The sequence below is a fragment of the Hemicordylus capensis genome, chromosome 5, assembly GCF_027244095.1.
Source record: "Hemicordylus capensis ecotype Gifberg chromosome 5, rHemCap1.1.pri, whole genome shotgun sequence".
NCBI classification, from domain to species: Eukaryota; Metazoa; Chordata; class Lepidosauria; order Squamata; family Cordylidae; genus Hemicordylus; species Hemicordylus capensis.
Genome location: NC_069661.1, coordinates 135,240,088 through 135,261,361, shown reverse-complemented (window position 1 = coordinate 135,261,361; position 21,274 = coordinate 135,240,088). Strand labels below are relative to the sequence as shown.

General features: G+C 43.8%; 1 protein-coding gene across 14 annotated transcripts in view; it reads left to right on the top strand.

The window, feature by feature from the left end:
* The window catches only part of MPPED1 (metallophosphoesterase domain containing 1), a 191,577-nt gene that overhangs the window by 137,654 nt on the left and 32,649 nt on the right, over nucleotides 1–21,274 (top strand). For all 14 annotated transcript variants that reach the window (XM_053257921.1, XM_053257919.1, XM_053257928.1 and 11 more), the window contains one exon: nucleotides 8,615–8,730. In XM_053257921.1, the coding sequence (XP_053113896.1) occupies nucleotides 8,615–8,730 (116 nt within the window). The remainder of the gene's footprint in view (nucleotides 1–8,614; nucleotides 8,731–21,274) is intronic.

Here is a 21,274-nt window from a genome sequence, read left to right as displayed (position 1 = left end):
GCAACCAGGGTGAACCCTGCTTAGCTATGGGTACAGGCCATGCTTGCTACCAAAAGACCAGCTCTCCTCTCATACCAGCTCTCCTCTCCTAAAAATTAACTACTCAGGTTTCTTTTAGAGACAACTTTCATTTGTTACCTGGCTATGCAAAACTCCCCTTCCTTGTGATTATTCTGGTATACCTATGCACTGACTTTCACAAGTACTTCACATGGAGAAAAGGATCTAAAATGATGTAAAATTTTTATTATTCTGAAAATTCTGACAAGTATAATGGTGATTTCAGGTAAAGCAGGGCATGTAAGTAATTCATTGTGCTTCTGTGGGCTTATGAAAAAATCCCCACTAATTGCATCTGAAAATGAACAATTTGTTCTGGTAAGAACTAATCTGCCTACTTTCCTTTCACTATTTCTACAACTGGACTAAATTTTGTCCAAATCAGTTAGGCAGTCCACAAGTTAGGCCACTTGCACTTGAAACATTCACGCGTCCACCATCTTGAATTGTGGTGGATGAAATCATCACAAACTACGCTGTTGAGGTGTCCCTACAACAATACCCAGTTAGGTTCATATTTGGTTGATATCAGCATCGCTAGGGGGACACATAAAGTCGCTAGGGGGACACAGAGAGACAGACACATGGACACACACTCACAGAGAGAATGCTGTGTGATCTCATAAGTTTACTTTCCTTTAGGAAAGTAGGCTAAACATCATGCTAGTAGGCAATTTTCCATGTTTCAGACATTTCTCATTAATCCATTTAACTACTTCACTCATTAATTTCCTTGTTAAAAGTTGAGTTTAAAGGTAACCGTTAGCTTAACTTTACTCTACTTTAAGACTGATTATGATTGACTTTAGCTAGTTATGCTTTTCATTAACTTCTCCAGTGGCTGGTGGTTGTAATTGGGGGTTTTTCACAGTTGGCTACTAGAGACACTCTGATTCTGATGAATTTGAAGCTGCCCACTCCACCTGCACCCCTCCCTACCCCCAGTGCCACATGGAGGCAGCCACTCCCACCGTGGTCATCTCTGTGCAATTCCTCCCATTTTCAGTGCTGGGAGGAGCTCATCTATGGGAAACCGAGCCTGTAAGGCTGGCTAGGAACGTGCACAGAGATGTCAGAAAGGTGTACAGCGACATCTAGGAAGTTGTAGTTCTTCCAACTTGCTATTGCCATGGCAGTGGCATGAACTTGCGAGGAAATGCAAGGTGGTGACAAAGGATCTTTCAAGAGAACTTCATGTTGGGCAGATGGACTTATGAGGGTACATGAGGTGGTGGTGGGGTCAAGATGGGCACTTTATGGGCATGGCTATACAAGACAGCTGGGGCAGGGTGGTGAATGGCATTTTAAGGGTATGTTTAGCCTTGAGAAGAGAAGACTAAGGGAAGATATGATAATCATCTTCAAATATTTGAAGGGTTGTCACATAGGCTGTCACACCAATCAATCTTTATTATGGTCATAGACCCACATAAAGTATACGAGTGATTACACATTAAACATGAGAGTAGATAAAAAGTGATTACATATAAAATGGTACACATTACTACTAAAAGGACTGGAAATACCAAAAATAGTAGATAATACACCAAAAGCATGAGGGCCTAAAAGCCTGAGAAATAGTAAAAGTCATATAAACGTATGAAAGGCATAAAACATGGGCGGGGGCATAAAAATGGATGTAATAAAGTTAAAATACACGAGAAGACAGAAATACATAAAAGGCTGAGTAATAAAACTAGAAAAAAGCCAGATTAAAGTTTATAAAGAACAGTAAAAAGGGAGGCACATGAGCAATGGTAGGGCCTGCCCAGAGTCACTGAGGGTCAGATTAAGACTGATAGGACTCCCTGCCTGTCATCCGCTGACAAATGCTGATCACAGCCACACAGTACCTGGCAACGCTATATGTGATGGCAGGCTTAGAGTCAGAGAGTAGCAAGGCGTAGAATTGGCTCGGACGACCTGGATACTTGCTTAGCAATGGAAGGATGAGGGAGGTGCGAATGTCTCTATAGAACAAGCAGTAGAGGAGAACATGCTCAGTAGTTTTGATCTGCCCTAGGCCACAGGAGCATAGTTTCTCTGCAAATGGGGTCCTTCTATAAGGGTTTTATAGCACTGCTGAATGGAGGCCATGACAGCAAGCCAAAGTGAATGCCCTTCTGTGCTTTGGAACCTCCAGTTGGCTGAGGTATGCTGCTGGAAAAGCAGACTATCTAAGCCCGTCACTGATTTGAAATTTTGGGACCCTGCTGAGATGGGTTTGTCGCTCAATGTCTATAATGCGCTGCTTGATGGTTGCTTTTGCCTTATAATAGCCAATGCTGAGCAAGGTCAAGGGGGGAAGGCCCAGGGTAGCTATTTTTGTTTCAGTTGTCTGAATCCAGCTAGATTGGTATTCATCATGTAGGGTCAGGGGGACAAGACCAATGGGGCATAAGGATAGTCTGAGCCAATAACAGAGGATGGCCATCCACACCCTAGCCTCCAGCTTGACCAGACCTGTCTCCAGGCGTAGGGATGTGCAAAACGTTTTGGGCACAGAATGATCTGTGCCCGAAACGACCAATTTCAGGTGATTCAGAGCCGAACCGAATCACCCATGATGAGACCCGATAATTTTTCGGACCCGAAACAAATCACCCGTTTCGGGTCCGAATTTTTCGGGTGTTTCGGGTCTCCTTTTTGTGCCCTAGAAAAGTGCCAGCCTTGTCTTCTTCTTCCTCCTCGTTTTCAGTTTGACGTCTCTTTGAATTTCCCGCCTTTTTGCCTCCATTGATTTCAATGCAGAAATTGCTTTCCTTTTACTTTAATTGAAAAGGTCCTGGGGCCAAAAGAGTGGGGTGGGGTGGTGGTGCCTAATGGGTGGAGGTTACCACCCCAATTGAAGAGGGATCGGGCAAAGGGCTGATTTTTGGTGAATTTCTGAATTTTCAGTGTCTTTGGGGCAGATAGGGGGCATAATGTGGGATCTGAGCCAAAAGAGTGAGGTGGGGTGGTAGTGCCTAATGGGTGGAGGCTACCACCCCAATTGCAGAGTGATTGCACAGAGGGCTGATTTTTGGTGAATTTCTGAAGTTTACGCGTCTTTAAGGTTTCCCCCCATTAAGTATAATGGAGGGTGTATCACTTCACGTCGGGGGAAAAGGGGTGGCCTCGAGCGGTGTGGGGTTGGTGGTAGTGCCGGGTAGGGGCAAGGAAGCTACCTGAATTTTTTCAAAGGATTTGGGCAGAGGGCTGATTTTTGGTTAATTGTTGAAGTTTACGTGCCTTTAAGGTTTTTCCTCATAAGTTATAATAGAATGGAGCTTTCAGCAGCCCCATAAGTGCACTTGGGGGGTGCTGGGGTGGCCCAGAGCGAGTGGTGGTGTAGTGCACATAGGGTGCCAACCACCCCCATGGGTTTCTAACCTATGGCGTACAGGGTTCTGTTGTTTCTGAAGTATTCTGATTGTGGATTCTATGATAGCAAATGAGATTTTCAATGATACACCATGAATCCACTCTAATTTGCTATCATAGAATCTAAACCTTAAAGACATGAACTTCAACAATTAACCAATAATCAGCCCTCTGCCCAAATCCTTTGAAAAAATTCAGGCAGCTTCCTTGCCCCTACCCGGCACTACCACCAACCCCACACCGCTCGAGGCCACCCGTTTCCCCCCGACGTGAAGCGATACACCCCCCATTCTACCTAATGGGGGGGAACCTTAAAAATGCATAAACTTCAGGAATTCACCAAAAATCAGCCCTCTGCCCAATCACTCTGCAATTGGGGCGGTAGCCTCCACCCATTAGACACTACCACCCCACCCCACTCTTCTGGCCCAGATCCCACTTTCTGCCCCCGATCTGCCCCAAAGACACTAAAACTTCAAAAAATCACCAAAAATCAGCCCTTTGCCCAATCCCCCTGAAATTTGGGTGGTAGCCTCCACCCATTGGGCACTACCACCCCACCCCACTCTTTTGGCCCCAGAACCCATTTTTCTTACCTGAATCGATTTGGATTCGGGTAAATCCGAATCCGAACCGAATCAGGGGTGATTCAGGTGAGCAAAATTCGGGTACAGAACAGAACAGGGGTGTTTCGGTTCGGGTCTGAACTGAAACACCGAAAATACCGAATTGCACACCCCTATCCAGGCGCAGAGTGTCATTGGAGACACATCTCGATACTTGGAGCACTGCCCGCAGGAATTTAGATTGTACAAGCTCCACAATCACAATGTTGGGGAAGGGGCCCAATTGAACACCATAGAGGAGCTGAGCTAGTGACTTGGCTGTGAACAGTTCAAGAGCTGTGGGTACAAAATGGCCTCATCTTGTCCGCAGGAATTTGAGAATGGCAGAGGAGCTTCTCTGGGCATTTAAAGCCACGTGTTCTCCATGAGCTTTCCTAGAGCCGCCAGAATGAAAAACTACTCCCAAGTATTTGAAGTGTGCAACTTGCTCGATCTTATGCCCCTCAATCCACCAAGAGTGGATCTTGGGCCTCCTGACAAAGGCCGTAATTTTAATTTTGTGATAGTTGATTTCCAGGCAGTCCTCCCTGCAGTGCAGCATCAGTGCTCTTCTAAGGCCAGTGGGGGTCCTTTAGAGGATGGCTGCATCATCTGCATATAACAGGATGGCAGTGTGTCTCCCAGCAAGCTTTGGAGGGTGGAAATCTGGGTTGCTGAGCTGGCCCACCATAGAGTTAACGTAGAAATTGAAGAGGAGTGGGGCAAAAATGCATCCTTGTTTGACACCCTTCCGAGTTGTAACAGCTCCTGTGAGGTGGCCTTGGGGGCTACATCTCACCTTGATTGATGTGTCTACATGTAGGGTGCAAAGAAGGTATAGCAGGTGCCAGTCAATGGAGGAGGCTTCCAACTTCTCCCATAATTTGACACATGAAATGGAATTGAATGCTGCCCTGAGATCAATAAAAGGGGCATAAAGAAAGGTCACCTTGCAGGAGGAGTATTTCCCAACGAGGTGCTTTAGAACTAGGCACTGATCAATAGTGGAGCACCCTTCCCTGAAGCCCACTTGTTCCTCAGCAAGAAGATTTTCCTGTTCCATCTAATTCCTAAGTTTCCTGTATAGGTATCTTGCATCAAGTTTGCTAATGGTATTGTGCAAACTGATGGGTATGTAATTGGCAGGGTCATCCTTCTTGCCCTTTTTAAATATAGGGAAAATGATCACTACCCCCCAGTCCTTGGGAATTTGGCCATTGGTGAAGAGCGATGTCAGGATAGGGGCCCACCAGTCCAGATTATTTTTAAGAGTTTCTGGTGGAATAAGGTCCTCCCCTGCAGCCTTCCACAGTCTTAATTGGGTGACTAGACTGTGGATCTCTGAAGTTGACACTGGAGCCCATGCTGGAATATCCTCAGTGACACAGGCGGAGCTTCGGCAAACAGCAGCAGGGTATTTGCATAGGTCATGACAGTATTTCTCCCAGATGACAATCCAAGTGATTTGGACCATAGCTAGGAGAGTGCTTTGTACGACACCAAAACATGGCAGAATCTTTGGATCTAACAGCCTGGATTAGTCCCATCTAGGTATCTTTTGTGGCATCTCTTTTCTCACGAGCCAGCAGAAATTTGTACTGTCTTTTCTGCTGAAGGAGATTCTGCACAGCCAACAGTCCAGAACTAGATTTATAGACTTGATAAGCATTGGCCAGGGCTTTTTTGGTGTTAACACAGTCTTTATCAAACCACTGCTTGGAGGCCTGTTGACACTGTACATGTGGAACATGGACAGTTCTTACAAGAGAGAAGCTGCTGTAATTCCTGGACTAGGGCAGAAACTCCAAAGGCATACAAGTAGGGTCGTTAATTAATAGGGATGACTGAATACACTGCAGGTGGTCAGAGGCAAGTAGCTCACTTAGTGCTTGATCCAGTTGTGGAGACCATTTAGCACGGCAATATGCTCCTCCCACCAAGGATATGAGAGGATTAGAATGGTTCTCTGTGTGGGACTGATTAATGAAAGACTTTAAAAGGAGCGAAATCGAGAGATGATCACTGTCAAATTTGGGGGTAACCTTAAATCTTTCCACCAGAGGGAGCAGGTTCCCTGAGGTGATAAAGTGATTGATCAGGCTCATTATGGAGCGGACCAGAAAGATGAACTCGGCGAGATGGTCATTTTCAAGTGAGTCGTTCAAAATGAAGAGGTTAAGTCTGATGGTCATTAGACTCAGGGAGAGACCCATATAATTTGACCTTTGATCCTTTGAAAGACTGGTAAGAGGGAGCCCGTCTGCCTCAGGGCTGGGTGAATAAGCCCTTTTTTGAGTGTATAAAGTATGGTCATCAGGACCCAGCCTAGCATTTAAATCGCCACCCATCCACCACATATGCATTAGGAATGGAGAGGAGGAGGTCAGCTACGTAGTTTTCAAGTTCAGCCCACATTGATCTGACCTGTAGTTTCCTCTGTTGTGGAGGGAGATAAATATTAGTTATCAGCAGTTCACAGTGGCTGAATTGAATCAAAACTGCCATAGCATACTGCTTGAGCAATGGAAGCAGTTCCGAGGATGCACGTAGAGAGGTAGCAACAAGCACACCCAGGCCGCCTTTACATCTGCCACGGCCTGCCCAGGTACAGCTCCAACTATATATGAGTGAAATCCATTGAGTAATAACTCCCCGGTTGTTCAGGATTCCTGGATCAGAATAATATCGTGGCAAGTGAGATAGTCTCTGAAAGAGGGGTCTGTGACAGAGGAATTCCACCCATCAACATTCCACAATAAAAGGCCGACTTTACTCTGGTCTACTGGATGTCATTGTGTAGAGCTGTAAAGTAGAGGTTGTGTGAGGGGATCCTGTGATGTCAACGGAACCACACAGGATTGATGTGGCAAGCATAAGTCCTGAAGGGAGATAGCAGATTGGAATACTTACAGGTTCCTGGGCACCCACCTCTATGAACTTCAGTCCTCCCTGGCAAGAAATCTCTGCAGGTTGGGTTGGAGGTCCCTGTGACTCAGTCAAGCTATCTGGAGAGGTTAGCATGGTAAAGGTGGTAGAGAGGGGGTTGCTGTCAAGAAGAGTTCCTGGACCCATGCCTTCTGTGTTGGTGTCCTCTGCGGTTACAAAGAGGGCCCAGATCAATGGGGGCAATGTGGGGTAGGCTGTCATACTGTTTTCCTGGCTGGCATCCGCTCCTCAGCCTCCATCACAGTTTTTAGAAAACAAGAACATGGCTCTTCACCCAGGCTTTTATATGAGAGTACAGTTTTTACTGCTGCTGCTTTGTATTTTTTGTGTTACTGTTTTATATAGGTTTTTAAAATTGTAAATAGAGATATGTTATTTTTATATTTATATTTAATATCTGTACTTTTTGTATTTTAATTGTGCATTGTTTTAATTATATTGTAAACAGCTTTGGGATTATTTTAATGAAAAGCAGTATAGAAATTGTACAATAAATAAATAAATAAATAAAATAAGGAGTGAACCTGTTCTCTGTTACTCCTAAGAACAAGACTAGAACCAATGACTTGAAATTACAAGGAAGCAGATTTAAACTAGATATTAGGAACTTCCTAACTGCAAGAGCTGTTCAACCGTGGAACAGTCTGCCTCATGCAGTGGTGGGTTCTCCTTAGTTGGAGGCTTTCAAACAGAGGCTGGGCAGCCATCTGTCTGGGATGCTCTAGGAGTTTCCAACTCTGAGCAGAGAGCTGGACTAGAACACCTCCAAGGTCCCTCCAGCTCTAACATTCTATAATTCTATGAAATCACTATGGTGGCTCCTTATCCCTAACCGTGTACCAGCTACTCATCCTTCCTTTCAAAAGCCTCCATGGCGTGCCGCCTTCCCCCACCCTGCCCCATCTCTCTGCTCTCATACATCCCTGCCTAAAACCTTTGTTTATCCAGCTCCACCACCTTCAGTCATCCAAAGATATCCTGCTCCCTTAAATGACAACACTCCCTGATTCCTGGAGCTGCTTCCCAGAACACCTCCACAATGCCACCGCATCCCTTCTCAAAACTCCACTTTTCTGTTAAGTCTTTGATCCAGCTGATGGCTGTGGGTCCCCATATTCTCCTGTAACAAGTACATTTTAATGAAATAATATGTCTTCTCTCCCAGTTTATCCCCATCTCCCCTTCTTCTGCTGTTTCCCTTGCATTCGCTTTAGATTGTAAGCCCCATGGAACATGGACCTGTTTTCTCCATAAAGAATGAAGTCACTCTGGGAAACGCATTTGCATGTTTGCATGCAGAAGGTTCCAAGTTCCCTCCCTGGCATCTCCAGACAGGTTGAGGTTACAGGTTGAGAGAGACTCCTGCCTGTAGCCTTGGAGAAACTGCTGCCCATCCGGGTAGGCAATAATGAGCTAGATGGTCAGTGGTCTGACTCAATGTATGGCAGTTTCCTATGTTCTTATGTTCCTAGTTATGAAGCCTGGTATTGTTTTACATTGAGACAAATTCATGTTTTGTGTGTTGCACAGAAATAGTTCCCAGGTGATTGATAATTGACCATGATGTGTGTAGCACTGAAAAAAAAACCCAAAATCTCTTTCTTTCTTTTTCTTTCTTTCTTTCTTTCTTTCTTTGGCAGGCAACCCTGGTTTTATGGCTGGGGCTTTAATCTTCCTCGAGGCCAAGCACTCCTAGAGAAATGGAACCTAATTCCAGATGGAATAGATATTCTTATAACACACGGGCCACCCCTTGGTAAGAAAACAACTAAAAATCTGTATCTGTTTCAATTAATAAGAATTGGTTGTGTGTGTGGCATCCACTCGTTTCTGGACTCTGCTACCTCCAGTTAGTTCATGGAATATAAAATGCTGTGATTCTATAGTACATTACAGTGAAACCATGTTTCAGCCCTGCATATGGTCCTAACAGGAGTTAACCCCATTGTGAGACACACAGAATGAAATAGGCCCAGGATACTTTTGCACTTGCCACAGGGGAAAGTTCCAGGCTACAAGTTTTAATTTTGTTTGAGAGAGAGAACATTGAAGGCTTGTGGTGTCTTTGTCATATTTGCTTTCTTTACAAATATACAAGCAGAGTTCATTGGACACTCCTACAGCAAGCAGCAAATCAGCTAGCCCTGCATTAGATTCCTAAAGACAGCGCCTGCATCCAAGGGTGCTCACATCCAGCCAGCTCGCAGTTCTGTGTTTCTCACTAGCCCTGTTCAAACATTCAGAATATGGGGACTGTGTTCAGGTGTTTATTCAGTATACAGAGGGCAGAGTCTGTGTCACCCCACCACCGCCACCACATTTGTTCGTTAAACATGCTGTGAACACCTGAACAGGGTCAGGCGACTCCCTCTATATTAAATCTGCAAAACTCCAAACTGCCCTCTGAGGGGTATTTTCTGAAGATTGGATCCCAGATCATAGGAAAAACATGCCCCAGTTATTCAGAAGTTCCATGCCAGTTCTGTTAGTGTTTCTGGCCATTTGTTCAATCTGGTCAAGAGGAATAAACTCTCAAACATATTTTCCATATGTGTTTCTTATTTTTAGATCTTTATTGAAGGAAGTGAGGGATCTGATTAGAGAAAAATTTCAGGCTGAAGCCCAGAATGCTTCCACACTCTAGATCAAAGGCCTCTGCAGATATTCCCTTCACACATATTCTGAATGGGGAAGGGGGAGCAGAATCGTGCCTGCTGGCCCTAGCTTCTGACATCTGCATATCCAAGTGTTCTACATGCACCTGTCTATACACATATACACCCTTCCATTCTATTGGAAATCCTCCCATTGAATGTGTGGAGTTCAGGAGCTAGGCCACCTGGAGTGATCCTGCTCCCTTCTCTGCAGATTCCATATGCAGGGAATGTTTGAAGAGGGCTGTAGCTTTTGACTCTTTTTGACAAGATTTCAGTGTAGTGGCTAAAAGCATTATTTGTGAACTGAGATCCCTGATTCAAATCCCAGATTAGCAATGAATTTGCTGGGTGACCTTGTGTAAGTCACTCTCTCAGGCTCAGCATTCCTCACAGTACAGGAATAATAACTATTAACTACCTTACATGGTGATTGTAAGAACTGCAAAAAATCAATAGGGCAGTTCACACGAGCTATGTGTGCTCCCAATGTTTGATCGTGTGTCAGTTTAAAACAAGATCAGAGCAGGGAGCTTGAGTGTGAGCTAAGCCCCAGCTGGGTAGGATGAGCACGAACCCTACCCAGATGCCGTCCCCAGCTTTGGAACATGATAGGAAGAAAAACTGTCCTACTCAAATCACTATCAAGCTCCCCACCCCCAACCTTGATTTTAACTGACACACAATCAAAACTCGCAAGCACGCAGAGCTTCTCCTACCCTAGTTTGAATTTTAATTGTAATCAGTTTTTAATCTGGTTTAAATGTTTTCTGATTTTAATTGTTTTATTGTGTGTTTTTGATTTAATATAAACTGCCTTGAGCCACTTTAGGAAGGGATACAAATTGAATGAATGAATGAATGAATGAATGAGTGAATGAATGAATGAAGACAATCATGTGAACTGCCCTAATGTTCTATGTGAAGGGCTGTGGATAGTCTCAAGTGCTAAGCATTAATATTATCTAGAAATACTGGGCAATTTTGAGATCAGCTTTCAGCAAAATACATGCACAAGCAATGAATACTAATGTGATATTGGTTGGAATGTCTTTAAAAATCAGACTAGTAATATGATTAATTATATGATAAAACTTTCTGAGGTTTTTTCATGACTTTTGTTTCCCTTAATCTTTTTTTAAGCAAGACAGTGGTACTTATTTTGAGGCAGCTCTTCTGTATCCTTATTCATGAATGAGCTGTAGTTGTGCACAATTAACTTCATGCAATAAATACTCACTGCAGTGTGAGTATTCATATCCATATGGATCCATATCGACTTCACGCACAGATTTCCCATGTTTGATCAGGGCATTAGCCTGTTTCATAAGCAACTACAACTCATGTTCAATAACTTGTGTTCAGCAGTACATGAGATGCAGAGATGTAAGTTTTGGGCGGTATAAAATATGTTAAATAATAAATAAATAAATAAATAAACTACTTATTGATTATATATTCATCCACTGATTACAATACCATAGTACCTGGTTTATCATGAAATGCTGGTTTCCCTTCCATACTTCAATGTATCTGCCTGCTTGAGGGTTAGTTTAACATATATGCTAAGAACATGAGCTATGAGCTGGAAGGCCCCAGCTCATTTTGTAGCCTTAGATAAGCCACTATCACAGCTTCAGCTCTCCATTTGCAGTATAGAGGATAATCCTGGCCTACCTTACAAGATTGTTGTAAGGATCACTGAAGTAATAAATGAGAGAGAGGTGGTATATAAATACTAAGAGCATGAGCTAACCAAAGTTAATTAGAGATGTGGGAAATGATACAAGCTTAAAATGGGCTGTTTCAAGTGTTTCGAGCTCGAAACAAAACTCTCTTAAAATAAAGGGCCTGTTTCAAGCTCGGAATGAAACAACCCTGTTTTGACTCGAAATGTTTCAAGTGTTTTGAACACCATTTGAGGTAGGCCAGTGCACTTTGAGGTGGGCCGATGCACTAAGTCAGGAGTGGAAGTCTGGTTTACCTGCCAACCTCAATTGGTAGACCAGCTCTCCCTGGAAAATTAGGCCTCAGAATGGCACTCAGAATCTGCTCAAAATGTTTTGAGGTTGATTCATCAAAACAGCCAGCATGGCTACCAATTTTAGTGGAGGGAATTTGGAGAGAATGGAGAGAGATTTTGGGGCCATGGTGGGCAGCATGAAAAAGTGTTGACTCAATTTGTGGCAGCTGTGAAAGGGGCACATTCCATGCTAGGGATCATTAGAAAGAGGATTAAAAATGTTAATATAATGCAAATACAAATCTATGGTGTGGCCACATTTGGAGTACTGCATACAGTTTTGATCACCTTATCTTAAGGACATTGTAGAATTGGAGAAGGTTCAAAAGAGGGCAACCAAGAGGATCAGGGGTCTGGAGCACCTTCCTTATGAGGAAAGGCTATAGCATCTGGGGCTTTTTAGTTTAGAAAAGAGGCAACTACAGGGAGACATGATAGAGGTTTATAAAATTATGCATGGATTAGAGAGGGTGGACAAAAAGAGAAATTTCTCCCTCTCTAACACTAGAACATGAAACTGATGGCCAGGAAATTTTGACCAACTAAAATAAATTTTCACACAGTGCATAATTAATCTATGGCATTCTCTGCCACAGGATGTGGTGATGGCCACTAGCTTGAATGTCTTTAAAAGGGGCTTAGACAAATACATGGAGGACAGGTCTATCAAGGGCAACCAGTCTGGTGGCTATAGGACACTTCCAGCCTCAGAGGCAAGATGCCTATAAATACCAGTTGCAGGAGACAGTGCATGTCCTCACCTGAGAAGCCTGTGGGCTTCTCAGTTGCATCTGGTGGGCCACTGGGAAACTGGATGATGGTCTAGATAGGCTGATCCAGCAGGGCTATTCTTAAGCACATCAAAAACGTAAACAATGGATCTTAAACATGCTTCATATTAGCTAGATCATGTTAGGAAGGAGTGAACCTGGGGTTATAATTCCTTCCTGTGCTATGCTGAGACTTCTTGAATTGCAAAATGTTAAATGATAGCATGCCTGTTGTCCTTGCTGAAGAGTTCAGGTGAGCTGCTCGCTATGCTGCTATGTTTTGCAAATAAAACATTTTCTGTCTCTCATCCTTTCAAATCAAAGCTTTTGTGAAAGTGTCATGGATGTTCTGTAGGTGACCCTGGAAGGTGCATGGGAGACTGCATTGTGGCTCTGTAAGATTGATTCTTTACTACAACAATGGGTAGTGGTTGTCTGTTTTATAAATTCAGTGACTGCTTGTCTCTTCTCTCTAAGGTGTAAGGCATGGTACTGTAAAATGTTTTCTAGCTTGAACATGTTGTTTTGTTTTTCCCCCATTCAGTCACAGTAAACCCATACACCTAAGTCAGAAGATAACAACAAAAGTTGTTTTAGTAGTTGAACTTTGAAAAACAAGGCAGTAGTGTTGCCAAACATTCTCTCCTCCATTTGGGGAATATAGCTCCTATCTGAGCCCAAGTAGAGTGGTGTGTGCGAACTGAAGCTTTACTTTGAGTGTCATTTTATTTAATTTATGTGTTGCATTTTTATACTGCTTTTCTGCCTTGACAAAGGCACCCAAAACAGTCGACAATATTTAAAAAACAAACCAACAAGTTACATAAGATTTGCAAAGTATTGTTATCTCAGGCCATTGATGGGCTTTTAAAGAGCTGAGGACAAGAGCTTTCTGGCCTGTGCGCCTCCTTTCTTGCTTTCCTCACAGGTCTTCCAGGACTCCTGGGAAAGGTGGGGGAGGGGCTGCCCCAACAGTTTTCACAGGCCAGTGCTGGTCTCTATGGCAGCCCATGTTATGCTCTCCCCTGGCCTGGGTGCCTCCTCCTTTCTTGAGGATTCGCTGATTTTAGACTACTAAGCCTGTCATGTGGGCAGCAGTTTTGACTGTGGGAAGGAGGAGGCTGTATCTAGTGCTCTTGCATTCTATCTGAAGCTAAATTACCAAGCAAGAGCTTTCCCCACTCCCTCCTTTTTCTCACTGATTTTCATTTTCTCTTTTCCCACAAGTGGATTGACGATTCCATCCCCGCCCCCACCACCATTCCACCCCTGCCCCAACAACCTTCAGCCTTTAAGTACAATGCCTTCTTGGTCAGAAATGTCCATTATATGTTTAAATGAAGGAACTGGTGCTGCACACCCCAAAATAAGCCTAAATACTTCGCCATTTCATTTTTCAAGAACCACCCATCTTTTTTGTGTTTTGGAGGATTCTTGTATAATTTAATAGTATTCCAGTTTTAAAGTGTACTTTTAAAAAGGTTAATTCATTTTAGTTCATTTTGATTGTATGGGAGAATCTGGAAGCAGTTTTTGACTGCATGGAATGTATATTTATGTGAATGTATATTTATGCATATATATTAAGTATATATGAGATAGTTAAGATTTTGAGTGTATCTCAAAGGATGGTTATTTCTGTATATATCCAATGGGGAATGATTGGGCAAGCTTTGAGTATTATCTGGGCGGGATTTATGTCTCTATGTTTTCATATTTTTAATGTATTTATGTATTTATTTTTATGTATTTATATTGATGTATCTTTGTACTTTTGTATCTTTGTATGGCTCCGTTTTGAAAAATGTATTGTTTTGAATTGTTTGTATCAAAGTTTGTACTAGTAAGAAGTTTTTTTCCCCTAATAAAAATTATAGATCCCAAAATAACCCTTGGGCTGCCCCCAAATCACACACCCACAGGACCATAAGGCTCTCCTCTAGTCAGGGATCACTTTTCATGAAATTTAAAAAATTCTGTATACCAAGCTAAATTTCACATCTTGCATTTTAATATTTTAAAAACCCAAAATGGTGACTGAAAATGATAAATATTTTCAAAATGGATATCTATCTATCTATCTATCTATCTATCTATCTATCTATCTATCTATCTATCTATCTATGTGTGTGTGTTACATGAATATTTTTAAACAGAAGTAACTGTAGGTTTCTTTATGAAGTTTGTTGCTTCATACTTTGAACTCCCCCCCCCCCGCTGCAGAAACATAGCTGACATCATAATGACAGAGGGGATAATGCTACTAATCCATGTAAACATTTTCATTAATTTGGCATTTGCATGCTATGGTGCATTGCATTTTCCCTCTCCTACAACTTCAGTTCTTCATTCTGCACTAGTAGAGCATCTACATGTGATTTCTACACAAGCATTGGGTATCAGAGGCAGTGACATGAGCTTTGGAAGTTTTCCATTGCATTTTGCCCAACCCATTCACTCAGGTAATGGTAGGTTTGGGATATTACAAGTTGCTTACCTCTACACCATTGACTGAAAATGAACTTTTTGTATGTGAATGTTTCTGGCTGAGGGTGGGTGGATGGAGCAGTGTGTTTGGCAATGTCTTCTGCAGAAACAAAGCATTTGGCCAGAGACTCTGCTATTACATTCTGAAGGGGAGATACTTCTGGTCATGGTGGTATGGGGTTTGAGGTGGCCCAAGCTTAATCCTTGATGTGATCCCAGTGTATTCACACCACTGGGATAAGTGCCTGTGCAGGAGACCAGTCAGGAAGATTCTACAGTTATATGTGGCACTTCCGACTCTGCCCACGGTGTGCATGTGTCTGTCTATATATGTGTCTGTCTGTATGTGTCTGGTAGGAGTGCTGCTCTCCTCAGTTCCTTTCCAACTGCTGACCAGTACTATATCTATAACTATATCTATATCTATATGGTTGAAGAAGGATTGTTGTTTTTCTTTTCTCATCCAAGTATTTTTGGCCTCAGCGATACTGATGATGTGGTTGAAGTTCCAAGGACCCCATCTTTGGAAAGGGGCCTAGAGCACCTTTCTTATGAGGCAAGGCTACAACACCTGAGGCTATTTAGTTTAGAAAAAAGATGACTGTGGGGAGACATGATAGAGCTCTATAAAATCATGCATGGTGTGGAGAAAGTGGATAGAGAGAAATTCTTCTCCCTCTCACATAACACTAGAACCTTGGGTCATCTCATGAAATTGATTGGCAGGACATTTAGGACCAGCTAACGGAGGTACTTTTTCACACAATGCATAATCAACTTGTGGAATCCTGGCTGTCACCAAGATGTGGTGACAGGCAGCAACCTGGATAGTTGTAAGAGGGGTTTGGATAACTTCATGGAAGAGAAGTCTATCAACGGCTACTAGTCGGAGGGCTATAGGCCACCTCCAGCTTCAAAGGCAGGATGCCTCAGTTGCAGGGGAGTAACAGCAGGAGAGAGGGCATGCCCTCAACCCCTGCCTGTAGGCTTCCAGTGGCATCTGAGCCATTTTTGGAAGGGCGGTATAGAAATCGAATGAATAAATAAATAAATCTGGTGGGCCACTGTGCGAAACAGGATGCTGGACTAGATGGGTTTTGGACCTCATCCAGCAGGGCTGTTCTTATGTTCTTATCCTTCTCCCCGCTTACTCATGGCTGTTTAATGGAGGATGAGAAACAGAACCTAGTCAAATGGAAAACTGAAAAACCCTGGAGTGTGCATTCGTACAGCCCTATGTGCCCTGCCCCCACACAGTGGCATCAAGGAGGTGGAGACTGCACCTATCAGGGCAGACCCTATCAAACTTTCCAACCAGCAACCCGTCAGTCTTTTGAGAGATTTACTCCTACTGATGGTTATGCACAACTCTTACGTGTGGTACACTATGCTGAGCCGGTTAGGGATGAGGGTGTGTTTCTACGCCCGCATGAGTTCCATCGTTCCAGGGACGTGACACATACAGTCACTTCAGGCTTGATGTCCTTCCATACAGTTCAAGCCACAATGTCGACACAAACTTATTTGGAATCACCTTTGGCTCCGACCACTCCGTCAAATCTGCAGCATCTGGAGCAATCTGTTCTTCCACCGTTACGACCTGTCTTGCCTGCTGATCCTCAAAGTCTGGCTTTTATACCCTCAAGGCATACACCATGGGATACTCCATCCTCTTATGGTCATTCTCCCGTTCCTGGGGACCCTACACCAGACTCGGATATAGACTCGCAGGTCACTGAGACCCCGTCGGACTCATCCCCAGACGATGAAGTGCTCAGGAAGGCCTCTGATTCACCTAAGGAGGAACATAAGAATTGTCATATCTTGATTGCCAATAGGGTCAAGGTCTTAGGTCTCAGTCTTACGCAAGTTACTGAAAATATTGAAGACCCGGTTGTAAGTTTTTACAGACTGCTAAAACATCCCAGCCTACTGCCTTCCACATGTTGCCGGTACTGCTCAAGGCTTCAAAACAGGCTTGGAAGAAGCCCTCCACTACAGCCCCCACATCCAGGCAGCTTGAGAATATGTATAAGGTCCAAGAGGAAGGTTGTGAATACCTTTAAAAACACCTACAACCTAATTTGTTAATGGTTAACTACTCATCCTCTTCCGGGTCGGGTAGACAACATGCGGCCTTGGTTGACAAAGAGTGTTGTAAATTAGACTCCCTTAGGAGGCGCTTGTACTCAACAAGCATGCTGGCAATGCGTATTTTCAACTACACTGCATGTATGTCACAATACCAACACTCCTTTTGGGAGGTGCTCACTGAAACGAAGCCGGAAGACATGCAAGAAAAGCTAAAAGAACTACAGGTCAGATCAGCTGACATTACTATACAACAAATTAGTACAGCTCGTCATCTGATGGACTGTGAGTCGAAAAATATGGCGGGTTCAGTCGCCTTGCGGCGTCAACCTGGCTCCATTCCTCCACGTCACAATACAAGACTGGGGGGGGGGGGAATGGAGGACCTCCGAGGGTGAAGGTCTCTTCAGCTCTGAAACTGATGATACATTAGAAAAATTAAAGAAGTCAAAATTGACCTCAAAATCATTCACAGTCCAGACTACTCAATCCGGCTACCAGTCTAGACCAAAGCCTGCCTTTGTGCCTAATGCTCCCTGTGAAAAGTACCAGCCTCAATACAAGCTGGCTGATAGGAGAGATTTCAAGAAATCTTCCAGGCCTCAGAATAAACCCTATCAACATAAGGGGAAGTAAATACCTCAACGCTTTAAAAAGGTTTAGCATTCGAAACAGAATCCTTGGACATTCCTGTCCATGTGCCCATGATCTCCAGACATCTGGACCACTGGAGACTCATAACAATGGACTAGTGGGTGCTTTCTGTAGTCCAATTAGGCTACGCCATACACACACCATACACACTCACCCTTGTTTCATGGGCATACGATCCATGACATCCACCCACGCTTTACAGGAGAAAGTGACATCCCTATTGGGAAAAGATGTGATAGAGTCCATTCCCCCTTCCATTCAAGGGAGCGGGTTCTATTCAAGATATTTCCAAGTGCCGAAGAAGGACAGGGGCATCTGTCCGATCTTGGACCTTCGAACACTCAATGAATTCATGCTAACGACCAAATTCCACATGATCTCCATTGCGTCCGTGATCCAACTCCTGGTGGGGGACAGGTGGTTTGTTGCCATCAATTTGAAGGATGCTTACTTTCATGTTTAGGTCTGTCCAAAGGACAGAAAATACCTTTGTTTCACGGTTGGCCCCCTCGCCTACCAGTACAAAGTCTTTCCCTTTGGGCTTTCTACTGCCTGAGGGTGTTCACCAAGGTGATGGCAGTAGTAATTGCTCATCTCCGTTGTCTTGATCTAGAACTGTACCCTTCCTTGGATGACTGGCTTTTGACAGCCCAATCCAAGGACAAACAGGAGCGGGATTTGGGTACACTGCTGTTCACTCTCCACAATCTTGGTATCAATATAAACTACAAAAAATCCAAAATGACCCCAACGCAGTCCATTCTGTTCATAGGAACACAGTTGGATTCAGACAGATAAAAAGTCTTCCTTCCAGAAAGGTGGATGCTGAAACTTCTGCATCATGTAAACCTGGCCCTCTCAGCCCCTATGAGGACTGCACTCCAGGTGCATCCTGCTTACCCCGGATTGGCCACATCAAGCATGGTATCCTACTGTGTTGAGACTGTCCAAGGGCAGATATTGTCCCCTGCTAGCCATTCTGGGCCTTCTGTCCATGCATCACAGCCAGGTGTTACATCCAGATATCAACATGCTGAAACTCACTGCATGGAGGATCAAGCCACGGAGCCCAGTGCTCACCTACTAGAAGAGATTCTCTTTAATGAGAAGAAACCTTCCCTGCGAAAGACATATGCGGCCAAATGGAAATGCTTTACATTGTATGCAGAAGCGCATTCTTTCTCACCCTAACGGGCTACCATTTTTCAGATCTTGCAATACCTCTCCAACTTGAAGCTGGTGGGTCTCTCTAATGCCTCTATTAGGATCCACCTGGCCGCCATCTCCAGCTGTCTTGGGGAAATAGATGCCTCCACTGTTTTCTCCCATTCTCTCTCCAAAAGGTTTCTTAAGGGGTTGGAGAACTTGTACCCATGAGCGAGGGTTCTAGTGCCTGGATACAACTTTGGTTGTCCTCAAACATCACTGTGGGCTTTGGTTCCTCGATGCCAAAGTCCGATAGTAGTTGGTGTATCCATACTGCTTCCCTGCACGCTTCACTTGCTGAAACGTACTCTGCTTCTGTGGATGATTGTGCAACAAGTGACTGCTTGCGGCTACTCCAAGTTATGGCTCCACCTCCATACAGGAACAGGTGTCCACTTGTGGATTTGCGGTCTGTTCTGTCCTCGCCCCAGTCTGCATCCACATATCCCGCGAGTTTGGGATTGCTGTTTGCTGGAATCTCCAGTACATAATGTGCAGAACCTTTCAGGTACCTTCCCAGTCTTTTGACCGCTATCCAGTCCTTGTTCGTTGGCACACTCACTTTTCTGCTCAGGATTCCTACTGCTGAGGCAATGTCTGGCCTTGTCACTGTGGCTATGTACAAAGTTTTCCAATTGCCTTTCTGTATTGATTGTTGGCTGGTAAAGGCTTGCTGTCCTCATCTTGCTTCCAGAGATCAGCATCCATTGGCGTGCTGACTTCATTGGCATCTGTCAGTCCCAGGCATTCTAGAAGATCTTTTATCTTCTGTTTTTCGTTGAGAAGGAACATTCCATTCTCTTCTCTTTCTATTTGGATGCCAAGGTAATATGAGATGCTTCTGAGTTCCTTCACCTCTATTTCCTTGTTCAGGTGTTGTACAATTTCATGACTGCCTTGCCTTTCCTCGTGTGCAAGAATCAAATCATCAACATAAGTCAGAATGTAAGTTCACCTATTGTCTCTGAGTCTAGAATATAGGCAGGGGTCAGCTTTTCCTTGCGTGAACCCCTCCTTAAGTAGTAATTGATTCAGTTTTTCATTCCATGCTCTGGCTGCCTGCTTTAAGCCATAGATGCTCTTTTGCAGTTTGCACACTAGCCCCTTCTTTCCAGGTTCCTCAAAGCCTGGTGGTTGTTGCATGTAGATATTTTCCTCTATTTCCCCATGTAGGAAGGCAGTCTTTTAATCCAAGTGTTCAACTTGCATCCCTTTGGCTGCTTCCACGCTGAGCAATGTTCTAATTGACGTGTGTTTCACGACTGGTGCAAAAGTCTCATCATAGTCCTGACCATAGATTTGGGAGTATCCTTTGGCTACTAGTCTGGCTCTGTAGCGCTGTACATCCCCTTCTGCATCCTGCTTGACTTTGAAGACCCATTTGCATCCCACAGTCTTTCTTCCAGCAGGTAGTTCCTCATTTTTGTGCAAGTTCCTCATTTTTGTGCAAAGTCTCATTTTTGTGCAAGGAATCAATTTCTTCCATTGCTGCTTTTCTCCACTTCTCAGCTTCAACAGCTGGCAACCTTTCTATATCTTGCCATGTAGTGGGTTCTTGCATCTCTCCTCCTTTAGCCATGAGTGAGAGTCTGTTAGGTGGAACCCCTTTGTTATGCCTCTGTGAGCGCCTCAGTTCGGGTTCCGGTTGTGCAGCCCCTTCTGAATCCAGATCTATTTGAGTCCAATCACGTGGCTCTTCATTCATCTGGATTTCTGGGGAAATCTTTGATGCTTCAACTTTATTTGATCTTTGTCTTTCATCGAAATACACTGCATTGCAGACTTTGACCTTTCCACTCTTTGGATCAAGGATTTTGTATCCTCTGGATTCATAGCCAACAAAAATTCCCAGTTCACATCTGCAATTGAGTTTGGTTCTCTTTGCTTTGGGAATATATGCATAGGCCATTGATCCAAACACTTTGATGTGTCTTAGGGAAGGTTTTATATCATGCCAAAGTTCAAATGGTGCCTTATTTGTTGCCTTGGTTGGCAATCTGTTTTGCAGGTAGTTAGCAGTCATCACTGCTTCTCCCCCGAACCTGTCGGCTAGATTGGCATCATGCAATAGACATTTGGTCATTTCCACTAGATATCTGTTCTTTCTCTCAGCTACCCCGTTGAGCTGTCCAGTAAATGGAGGGGTAGTCTGGTGAGAGATACCATTTGATTTCATAAATTCTTTCATCTGGTTTGACATATATTCCCCTCCATTGTCTGACCTCAAACACTGAGGCTTCCTTCCAAATATGTTGTTCACCAGTGCAATATATTCTTTAAATTTCTCAAACACCTGGCTTTTCTCTCTTAGAACATACACATAGCAAAATCGGGCGTAATCATCAATGAAAGTCAGGACATACCTATTTCCTTCTGAACTCATCAGTAACGGCCCACAAACATCTGAGTGAACCA